The sequence below is a fragment of the Tachysurus fulvidraco genome, chromosome 4 (assembly GCF_022655615.1).
Source record: "Tachysurus fulvidraco isolate hzauxx_2018 chromosome 4, HZAU_PFXX_2.0, whole genome shotgun sequence".
Taxonomy (NCBI): domain Eukaryota; kingdom Metazoa; phylum Chordata; class Actinopteri; order Siluriformes; family Bagridae; genus Tachysurus; species Tachysurus fulvidraco.
In genome coordinates, this window is record NC_062521.1 from 126,622 (window position 1) to 137,500 (window position 10,879).

Consider the following 10,879-nt stretch of genomic DNA (forward strand, 5'->3'; position numbering starts at 1 on the left):
TTTCATTAAAGGGAACTAATATAAAAACAGTTTACCTTCCAATTATCTGTATTTTTAACTTTTTGTTGTTTTCCTCCTCAGACACCATGTTGGAAATCTTTCCCAGTGCAAATAATGGAAAATCTCGAGAGAGAGATTTGGGTTAGGGTTAGGGTTAGAGAGAGGGGGGTTAGGGTTAGAGAGAGTGGGGTTAGGGTTAGAGAGAGGGGGGTTAGGGTTAGAGAGAGTGGGGTTAGGGTTAGAGAGAGTGGGGTTAGGGTTAGAGAGAGAGGGGTTAGGGTTAGAGAGAGTGGGGTTAGGGTTAGAGAGAGTGGGGTTAGGGTTAGAGAGAGTGGGGTTAGGGTTAGAGAGAGGGGGGTTAGGGTTAGAGAGAGTGGGGTTAGGGTTAGAGAGAGTGGGGTTAGGGTTAGGGTTAGAGAGAGTGGGGTTAGGGTTAGAGAGCGTGGGGTTAGGGTTAGAGAGAGGGGGGTTAGGGTTAGAGAGTGTGGGGTTAGGGTTATGGTTAGAGAGTGTGGGGTTAGGGTTATGGTTAGAGAGAGTGGGGTTAGGGTTAGAGAGAGTGGGGTTAGGGTTAGAGAGAGTGTTGGGTTAGGGTTAGAGAGAGTGGGGGTAGGGTTATGGTTAGAGAGCGTGGGGTTAGGGTTAGAGAGTGGGGGGTTAGGGTTAGAGCATGTGGGGTTAGGGTTAGAGCATGTGGGGTTAGGGTTAGAGAGCGTGGGGTTAGGGTTAGAGAGCGTGGGGTTAGGGTTAGAGAGCGTGGGGTTAGGGTTAGAGAGCGTGGGGTTAGGGTTAGAGAGAGTGGGGTTAAGTTAGGGTTAGAGAGTGTGGGGTTAAGTTAGGGTTAGAGAGTGTGGGGTTAAGTTAGGGTTAGAGAGAGTGGGGTTAAGTTAGGGTTAGAGAGAGTGGGGTTAGGGTTAGAGAGAGTGGGGTTAGGGTTAGAGAGAGATTGGGTTAGGGTTAGAGAGAGATGGGTTAGCGTTAGAGAGATTGGGTTAGGGTTAGAGAGAGTGGGGTTAGGGTTAGAGAGAGTGGGGTTAAGTTAGGGTTAGAGAGAGATTGGGTTAGGGTTAGAGAGAGTTGCCCAGAATGAGAGTATAAAATTTCAGAATATGTTCATTGACCAAACTGTTGAGCTGATCAAATGCCAACATAAGCTCCGCCCTTTTTGCACCTCACATACTCAACCGTATGGAAGAGCAGCCATAACCTGTGTGTGTGTTATGGCTATAAACCATCTAACCACAGGGCTTTAGGACCACATGACATTAACGTATGAGAATAAGTGATTATTTTGTATGCATACTGTGCTTTTTTTAATATCACAGGTTGCCATGGATACACACACCTTATTGAGTTTTGTACATCATATAATCAGCATTTACTTTTGATTTACTTCACTACTGAACAACTTTTGGACGTTTTTCTACATGTATCAGATTTAAACCTAGATTGGAAACACATTTTATGATGTGAAATATATTACAGTTTTACAAAGATAAATAAAGATTTAAAAAGTTTGAAGCATTTTTAGTTTTTTTCAAGTAGATACCAACACCACACACAAAGGTTGTTTTTAACCAGGTTTAAATAAAGTTATTTGTTTACTATTCATACACAGGTTGGGGATAGGGTTAGGGTTCTGAGTCGAGAGGAACCAGTTGATGTGCTTTATGCGGGTCTAGAAATGTTTCATAGTCCAGGGAAGAGCCAGGACTCACTGGACAGATTATATTTCACACTTATAAACATGAACCGTTATAGAGATTCTGCAAAAATCTTCTTAAATGGTAGAGTAAGTGTGTGTTTGTGTGTGTGTATATATACAGAGCCGATCGGCCCTATACGCACACTACGCAAGTTGTGTAGGGCCCCGCAAATTACGCAAGGCCCAGCCTCATTTTACAGCGCGTGTTAATGTTTACTGTGTAGCATGGGCGAGGCTAAAAAGGAGCTCAGCACTCCTACAATTTTTATTAATATTTTAGTAAAGCGGGTCGCCGCAGCTATGGAATAGCCCAGGACCTGAGTGACTCGTCCATAGTCATAAACATAGAGAAATAGCGCTGGTTACAATGTTCTTCCGCAAGACGCATGCAGTTCTGTTTATTAACTGCTAGAGCGTGAAACAAAAACAGCAGCATGACAAAAAACTGCGTACCTGTGTAGTGCGTACGTGTGTCACTGTTGGTAAAGTTTATTGTCAATTTGATACTCATTTTAATAATCGGGAGTCGTATAAACATGACGTCAGGTGCGTCTTTTCTGGTCAGTCGTCATGGAAACACAAAGCCCTGGCGTTTGGACCAGAGTGAAAATAAACGACATATCACTGTATACCAGCAGTATGTGTGAAAACACTCACTCACTTTGCTGTATTTATTCATTCCTCACACACAGAGGATTTAACCTGAACCAGGCTTCACTCCTGAACTCCTAGCATTACTCTCTCTCTCTCTCTCTCTCTCTCTCTCTCTCTCTCTCTGTGTGTGTCTGTCTGTCTGTCGGTCTGTCTGTCTGTCTGTCTGTCTGTGGCCTGCCAGTGAGCAATGGACATACGACAGTTCTTTAAAAGAAAAAAGACAGAATCAGGTGAGACACTATATAATAATAATAATAATAATAATAATAATAATAATAATAATAATAATAATAGACATTTAAAATGACAGGCCTCTGTGTGCCTTTTGATCATAGCCTTAGCTTTAGCAACCCTGAAAAGGAGCTCAGCACCCTAAAGCACTGACCCTAGAATTGCCCCTGCTGTGTAGATGACAAGATGAAGTGGAGTTATCCATCTGGCCATGGAAAGTGAAAAAAAAAGTGGGGACCAGTACAAAAAGTATTGTGATACTCCTAAATGACAATGTTTATAGTCTCTCAACGTTCCAACAACGTTAATGCAATATGGAAACCAATGGATTTACAATGGAATGGGCATAATGCCAGGGCAATATGAATGCACCTCCCTCAGTAAATAATAACCATCAGGGATCAAGTATTGGTCTCATGCATACTATAGAACACAGTGATACGGAATGGCAAGCATTTTAGCTTGTATACATTCACATGATATAGATTTTTGATATCAAGAATTCAGTTTTCAATACTTAAAATGTAAATATTAAGAGTGTGATTTCTAGTAGTAACCATATTTTTGATATTAGGAAGTACATTTTACACTAGTAAAAATAATTGCTGATATCTGCTATTGCATATTCACTAGTTGAATATCGTAAGAGCCAAGTCATATTATAAATAGTATTTTATATTTGAAAATGGATAAAAAGGAATCTGAGGGAGGCAGTTTAAGTGGGGCTTAATGCAGCTTATACAATGAATAGTAGTTATCTCTAACTTACAGGTGCTATGCTTAAATTTGTTAGTAGAGGAGACGATGTCAAGTGTGAATGTGTGGCAAATGGTTCACATGGCTAACGGGTCAGGTAGGAGGGGCCCTTAGCAGAATTTTGCTTAGGGCCCCAGGGAGGTCAGGATCGGCTCTGTATATATATATATATATACACGTGTGTGTGTGTGTGTGTGTGTGTGTGTGTGTGTGTGTGTGTGTGTGTGTGTGTGTGTGTGTGTGTACCACGTGTCCGCTCAGGCAGCCATTTTACTGTATAAAGTCAGCCACAGATATCTACGACAGTGAGCCTCGTTTTCGGTTGGACGACGTAGTGACGCAGGTTTAGGCCCCGCCCCTTGTCACGCGCCCCTCACCCGCTCCAGTCACTTCCTGTAAGCTTCTTTGCTCGGACGCCATTTTGTCATTTTCCGTCAGAGCAGCGAGGTGAGCGCGTCGTGTGTGTGTTCGGGTTATTAGTGTTTTAGTGTCAGTAACTAAACCGTTCATGTTGTAATATATTTTACACCTTCTATATTTTTCTGTGTTTTTATGTCAGCACGAGATTTAGCAGCTTTTATAAAGCAGAAAAAACGTTGTTTTTGCGTCATATTAGTTTTCTTACAGGTAAAAATTCGACGATTGTTTTGTATAAATGATGTTCGGGCCTAATATTACGCATATATGTGGCTTATTTTGGGGTTATTTTGGGAAATACATTTTGGAAGCTTTAACGCAATGCTAAGGCGATCAGTGCGCTAGTGCGCATGCGCGTTGTGAGGCCGAGCTAATGGCGGAGTTAGCGGCGGTTTGTCAGCGCGACGTGTTGTATAACGAGCTGAGAGTTCGTAATGAAACACAACTATCTGCTTCACTCAGATTTCAGATCGTCACCATGAGCGGATGTCGTGTGTTTATCGGCCGCCTCAGTCCTCACGCCAGGGAGAGAGACGTGGAGAAGTTCTTCAAGGGTTATGGACGGATCCGAGAGATCAACCTGAAGAACGGGTTCGGCTTCGTGGTTAGTGGCTGTTTCTCACTCACACACACACACACACACACACACACACACACACACACACTGTAGTGAACTGCAGCACTGACGTGTGTGTGTGTGTGTGTAGGAGTTTGATGACCACAGAGATGCGGACGATGCAGTGTACGAGTTAAATGGAAAGGAGCTTTGCAACGAGAGGTAAATCCTTTAGTCCTGGTTTAGAGCGAATGGTTTGGTGTGATCACTGATGTAGAATTGTGTGTGAGATCTTGTGCTCACTCCCGTTGTACAGGGTGACCATTGAGCATGCTCGCTCTCGTCGTGGTCGAGGAGGTGGAGGTGGAGGAGGAGCAGGCAGCCGGTTCTCTCCTCGATTCGGAGGCTACCGACAGTCACGCAGTGCAGGATCCAGGTCTCTCTCTCTGTCTGTCTGTCTGTCTGTCTGCATTATGATGGATATAAATAGATATTCAGTACATCACTGATTAATCTTCATTAACAGACTAAACTGGCCTTTTGTTGATTGAATCCCCCAGGTACGGCCCTCCCGTGCGCACAGAGCACAGGATTATCGTGGAGAATCTGTCGTCCCGTATCAGCTGGCAGGTGAGAAAAGTGCGCACGCTCCATCCATTTGCACCCTTTGTCATCTGTTTTCACCACGCTACACTAGGAAGGCTAAAAATTGTGCGTAATTCCTCTTCATGATAAATATGAATTTAGTTTATAAATGTTTAGTCTGGTTATTTTCTAACTGAGTCCCATCTCTTTAAACCTTTTCTTTAACAGCTGTGCTCTGGTATTCTGGTTTAATTGGAGTTGCATGTGCAGCCCGTGAGGTGCATAGCGCCCTCTGCTGGTTGTGTTCTGAATAGTGCTTCTCCCCATACGCAGTTGTAGCGCAGCATAGCCTTATGGGACATGGGTAACCCCCTGTGGAGGGTCTCTGGGGCCTCCAGGTTGCCCCCCCACCCCATCCCGTTTGGGTCTTATTCTGGTCGTGGGGGGCACGCACACAGTCCTCTCGCTGAGTCTGGTGGGTCCGTGCTTACGGAGGCCGGAGGTCGTTTAAACCGCGTTGGTTCCGTTTGCTATTTGGACAAGTGGCTTCTTTGCTAATGTCTTCTGTGGTTTGGAACGGTAAGTGGACCAACACACTGTTAGATTACATGATGGATGCAGGGAGGGGGGGTGTTTACTGTAGGAGGAGGGGGTGGGCCAAAAAAAATGGATCGCCCTGGAGGAGGAATGAGGAGTGGTTTTGGAATGGGATGAATAAGTCATGGTTTATAACTGAGTGCACACACACACACACACACACACACTCCGGGTGATTGAAGGTTGGTATAGATGTGTGTATATTAAGTAGATATAAACAAACAGCTCAGGGGTTGGATTTTGAGTGTAACAGGGTTTTATCTGCTCCTGAATGGCCTCACCAAGATTTCACACCTCCTTCATCAGATCAAGTCGATGCCACAGTTGTCCAACAGGTGACGTGTGTGTAATAACGTGCCCCTTAATGCCCTACTTGTGTTTGTTTGAAACACCACCGCAGTCATAACTGACAGAGATGTTATGACTGTTTTATTCACACAGTGTCTGAACATTACAATCAGCCACCTGATATGAACCACACTGCCCTGTACAGGATGATCATACTGTCCACTCCATTATTTTTTTTCACTGTTTTCCAGTTTCTCTAGTGCCCCATGCTGTCGTTTGTTCTGTTAGTGTAGCATTGTGCAGCATCACTGCTGTTGCCTTTACAAAAGTAAAAGATCACCTGCAGGAGGACAGAAAAACCTGGGAAGCTTTTGTTATATTGCACTTTATTACTGTTTATCAGACGTCACCAGTCTGTCTTCTAACCTGCTGGCCATTTGTCTACCTGGCATTGTGACCGGAATGTGTTTGAGTCAGGATTTGTGTAAAGGGTTAGGGGGTGTGTGTGTACCAGTGTGTGTTTTTTAATAACTTGGGGTTGCTGCTTTGCTTTAGGACCTGAAGGACCTGATGAGGAAAGTGGGAGACGTGACGTTTGTGGATGCTCACAGGGCAAACAAGAACGAGGGGTGAGTTATCTATACAGTAACATTTACACTGTTAACCCTGATGTACAGATGTGGTATTTAAGTGTGTGTGTGTGTGTGTGTGTTAGGGTGGTTGAGTTTGCCACACACAGCGATATGAAGAACGCCATCGAGAAGCTGAACGGTACAGAACTGAACGGCCGCAAACTAAAATTGTTTGAGGATCGTAAGAGGAGGTACGGATTGTCAACACATTCTGGTTTATTGGTTCGGCTGTTTTAATAAACACTGCATTCTATACACTCTACTGGGTGCAATGAACACCGACTATTATATCATACACGGTTATATCAGCTCTGTGTGATACGGCGCCGGTTAAACTTGTGTGTTTTTGTTCAGCCGCAGCAGGAGTCGCTCTCGCAGCTCCTCCCGTTCTCGCTCCCGTTCTCGCTCCAAATCTGGCAGTCGGAGCCACAGCCGCGAGGATAAACGTGAGAGCAAGCGAGAGAAACGCTCTCGCAGCCGCTCTCGCTCACCCAGTCGTACTCCGGAGAAGAAGACTTCGGCCAAGTCTGAGTCCCGCTCACGCTCCCGCTCTCCAACTCCCAGGAAACAATCTCGCTCTCGCTCAGCATCCACTGAAAGCCAGCACTGAGCGAATGTGTGAGAGAGAGAGTGTGTGTGTGTGTGTGTGAGTGAGAGAGAGAGAGCGTGGAAGTGAATGAGTGTGTGAGTGAGTGGAAGTGAATGAGTTGTGTGTGAGAGAGAGACACTGAGGTTGGTTCACATCTGAATGTGTCACTTGCAGGTTGTGTATGTTTATCTTTACCGAGAGTGAACCTTATTAACCTTTTGATTTTTATTAAAAAATTTTTATTTGATTTTTCTGTATGGAGCTTTATTAGATGTTAAGAAACTGTATGTGAGGTAAGCAGATGAGACACGTGCACATGGTGTATATTGGTGTCTTGGGCAGGTTATGCTGACCCTGGTGGCCATGTGTTTCCACCGTATAGTCGCTCTGGTGTAGAGCTACAGATCAAACTTAACACCAACCTATCAACTATACCTGGAGGACGATGTGTACGCTTTTCTGTTTTTGTAGTAGATTTCAATTTAAACAGAACCAGACGTGCGTGTGTGTGTATGAAGGTGTTTTCCATTGTTCTTTACACATTTCTTTTCATTCATTGTAATTTGTCTTTCTGGTTCTGTAACTTCTAATGAGGATTTATTACTGAAATAAACTGTGAATCAGTCAGGTTACATTGTGTGTCTGTTACGGTGCAATAATTAACCCTGGTCTGGTGGACTAAATGCATTAAGTTGATTTTCTCATAACCTGTTCCTTTTACACCACTGCAGCTTAACACACTGCACATTTTGTGTTTACATGCAAGTTGTGAAACCGGTTAGTTCTTATTGTCACAACAGCTATGAACGTCCTCAGCACCCTGTGTGTAGCTGCCTGTCATTACTGCTGCTGAAATTAATCAGCATTCCTGCCGATCATCCAGCTTTCAGCAGTCTGCTTAATATTCACACATTTATTTATTCGTATAAACGTAAATATAATACACCATTTTCCCTTTTGTTTTGATGTTTCGTTTCATTTGACCTTCCTGACAGTCTGTGTGGTAACGCTAGGTGGCGCAGTGACACCGCTGTGAGGCTGAACCATAAAAAGATTAATGGGATGTGGAGTTTAACTGAAATAACAAAAACAGCTGTGTGTGTCTCTTTCTCTCTCTCTCTCACACACACACACACACACACACACACGTGTTGCAGGATGTGAAGATTGAATTTTTAACCTGTTTTCTAATATATTTTTTCATATAAAATGTTCAGTACACAGAGAAATAAAAAGTTTTCATGTCCTTGTGTGTGAAATGTTCAGTGAAAAGCTGCAGCTTCTCTCTCTCTCTCTCTCTCTCTCTCTCACACACACACACACACACACACACACACACACACACACACACACACTCTTCTTTCTTCTTTCTACAGGAAATGAACTTTGTCCTGAAGGTCTGAACCTTTATCCTGTTTACTTGAACACAATACTGCTCATTACACACAGCTTTAAGGACAAACGGCATCTCACTCGCTTTATTCTATTAACTTTTACATTACTGATCATTTGTCACTATTATAGAAGTGTGACAACTTTTGTTGTTATTGTACACAGTAAAAGTATATAATATATAATATATAATTATTTACAGGTGCACTCTGACCTCTGACCCCCAATAAACCTGAGGAGAATCTGTGTGAATCTGATCAACAGCATAAATATAATGTTAATAGATTCACTGTTTATAGGGGACTAAACAATAAAATAAAGCCTTCTCATTATTATTATTATTATTATTATTATTATTATTATTATTATTACATTTTATTATATTCTTGTTATTATTATTATTATTATAATACTATTATATTTTATATTATTATTATTATTACTATTATTATTATTATTTTATATTATTATTATTATCTGTTCCCCCAACTGAATTAACGTAGATCGTAAGCGCGCATAGGGGATGAGCGGGATGACCGTAGTCACGTGACTTCCTGCAGCTCCAGACAGTGTGTGTGTGTGTGTGTGTGTGTGTGTGAGAGAGAGAGAGAGAGAGAGAGAGAGAGAGAGAGAGAGAGAGAGAGAGAGAGAGAATATGTTGGGGGGGTTATTCAGTACTGCAGTTTTCAGTACGTAGCTTGTGGGATGAAAGACATAAAGTGGCGCGCACCGAGCACGAGCTCTGCACGAACCGGGGATTTATAAAGGTGTGTGTGTGTGTGTGTGTGTGTGTGTGTGTGTGTGTGTGTGTGTGTGTACGCACGCACGCACGCAGTGTAGGACAGTGTAGAACTTTGCTGCTTTTTGGTGTTCGTTTTTTTGCCCTCTTTTGTCGCGAGCATGGCGGAGCGGAGCGGCCGTGTGAGCTTCCCTGGGAGCGGCGCGATCAACACACCTGTCCCCATGAACCTGTTCGCTACCTGGGAGATCGATGGGAGCTCCGCGAGCTGTGTGCCCAGGTACAGGAGTCACAGGACTGTGTGTGTGTGTGTGTGTGTGTGTGTGTGTGTGTGTGTGTGTGTGTGTGTGTGTGTGTGTGTAAAGACTGTCTGTATGTCTCTGTGTGTGTGTGTGTGTGTGTGTGTGTGTGTGTGAAAGACTGTCTGTATGTCTGTGTGTGTGTGTGTGTGTGTGTGTGTGTGTGTGTGTGTGTGCGCGCGCCAGGTTATTTATGCGGCTGCTTTAACTGTATGGAGGCGGATAACTTTCTTTTCTGAATGACGTCATTAGATGTAACGTTTTACAGATTGCATCATAGCATGCGCGCGTGTTTACACCTGTCCAATTTAACAAGCAAATAAACAAACGCAATTTAGAAACCCTGTGACGTCACTGTGCTGCCAAGGACCTCACTTTCTGTAGATAAGATCTGATCTGCTGCACTGTCACTGGTTCTTAAAACCCACACTGAAGTCCAGGAACTCAGACAGTATTAGGACAGAGAGGAGACTCCAGGAATAGAAAGACTCAGATTGACAACATTATCTCACCACCCTGGATCATATCTCTCTCTCACTCACACACACACACACACACACACACACACACACACACACACACACACACACACACCATGCTGGATAGAGTGAGCATTTTTTGATTAATAGGAGCTGTCAAAGGAAGAGAAGTGAATATTTATTCGGCCTCTTTGTTCGACAGAGTGTGAGAAGAATAAAACGAGTGCTGCATTTATACTAAGCATTAAAGGTACAGGAGAAGAGAGATGAGTGGATGTAGAAATGGAGGACAGAGAGCTGGAGGATTGGGAGATGCAGAGATGGAGAGACCAGGAGATGATGGGGACCGTGTAGCACGACTCAGGGATGTGGCTAATCAATTCTTTATACTTATAAAATATTCAGAACTGTAGTAAGGACATTAAGCTCGTGTCGTTCTGTCTTGTCTAAGGATTGAGCACACGTTTCACATGGAGGCTGAGACACTCTTTGGAATGTCCAGATTCTGTTCTTTGTTAATAATAACAATAATAATAATATAGTAATATTAATCCTGATGGATTAATAATGAAGCACTAACCAAGCAGCAGCTGAGCATTGGAACCATACGTTAGCATGATGATATGCTAATAATAAAAGGAATGATTGCTTCCTAATTCATCATCAGAATTATGTTATTAATAAACATTTTTTTACTTCAATGTCTCACTGACTTTTAGTACACGTCTTTTTAAACTGTTAGCAGCTAATTATAAAGCTAGTTATTTAACTGTAAATTAAAGGCTAGTTTTAATATTCTATATTTTGTTATCCTTAACCCTGTTTAGGTTCCAGTGACAGATCCTAACTTATTTAACAGGAAGCTAACCAAAGATATAGCAAATAAAGCTAATATATACTCAACACTACAACACACACAACATCCCACTTCAGTGCTACTTTGCTAACCGACCTCTTAGT

The 10,879-nt window shown here is 42.9% G+C and overlaps 2 protein-coding genes across 11 annotated transcripts in view; both read left to right on the forward strand.

Annotated features, from left to right (window-relative positions):
• The first annotated feature begins 3,647 nt into the window (after positions 1–3,647).
• On the forward strand, positions 3,648–7,642 carry srsf5a (serine and arginine rich splicing factor 5a). Of its 3 annotated transcripts, none has more exons than XM_027155490.2 (8): positions 3,648–3,793; positions 4,226–4,367; positions 4,471–4,541; positions 4,636–4,755; positions 4,880–4,958; positions 6,345–6,418; positions 6,505–6,612; positions 6,776–7,642. In XM_027155490.2, the coding sequence occupies exons 2-8, from the start codon at positions 4,242–4,244 to the stop codon at positions 7,029–7,031; spliced, it is 834 nt and encodes a 277-aa protein (XP_027011291.1). In that variant the 5' UTR covers positions 3,648–3,793; positions 4,226–4,241; the 3' UTR covers positions 7,032–7,642. The 3 variants fall into 3 exon arrangements, with proteins under 3 accessions (XP_027011291.1, XP_027011293.1, XP_027011292.1); XM_027155492.2 differs by having other exon boundaries at positions 3,649–3,793; positions 4,880–4,949; XM_027155491.2 differs by lacking the exon at positions 3,648–3,793 and adding an exon at positions 3,851–3,973.
• A 1,368-nt stretch (positions 7,643–9,010) lies between these two features.
• The window catches only part of pacs2 (phosphofurin acidic cluster sorting protein 2), a 32,755-nt gene continuing 30,886 nt past the window's right edge, over positions 9,011–10,879 (forward strand). For 6 of the 8 annotated variants that reach the window (XM_047812697.1, XM_047812699.1, XM_047812700.1 and 3 more), the window contains exon 1: positions 9,012–9,421. In XM_047812697.1, the coding sequence (XP_047668653.1) occupies positions 9,303–9,421 (119 nt within the window). In that variant the 5' untranslated portion in view covers positions 9,012–9,302. Of the gene's footprint in view, positions 9,422–10,879 lie in introns of all 8 variants that reach the window. The other 2 variants (XM_047812703.1, XM_047812704.1) reach the window with 1 other exon arrangement.

What these genes read in the sequence shown, in the direction of transcription:
- srsf5a (XM_027155490.2), top strand. Translation starts at nt 4,242, where the DNA reads ATGAGCGGATGTCGTGTGTTTATCGGCCGCCTCAGTCCTCACGCCAGG. An exon ending in TCACGCAGTGCAGGATCCAG is followed by an intron (nt 4,756 to 4,879) that starts GTCTCTCTCTCT and finishes TGAATCCCCCAG; the next exon opens with GTACGGCCCTCCCGTGCGCA. An exon ending in TTTGAGGATCGTAAGAGGAG is followed by an intron (nt 6,613 to 6,775) that starts GTACGGATTGTC and finishes GTTTTTGTTCAG; the next exon opens with CCGCAGCAGGAGTCGCTCTC.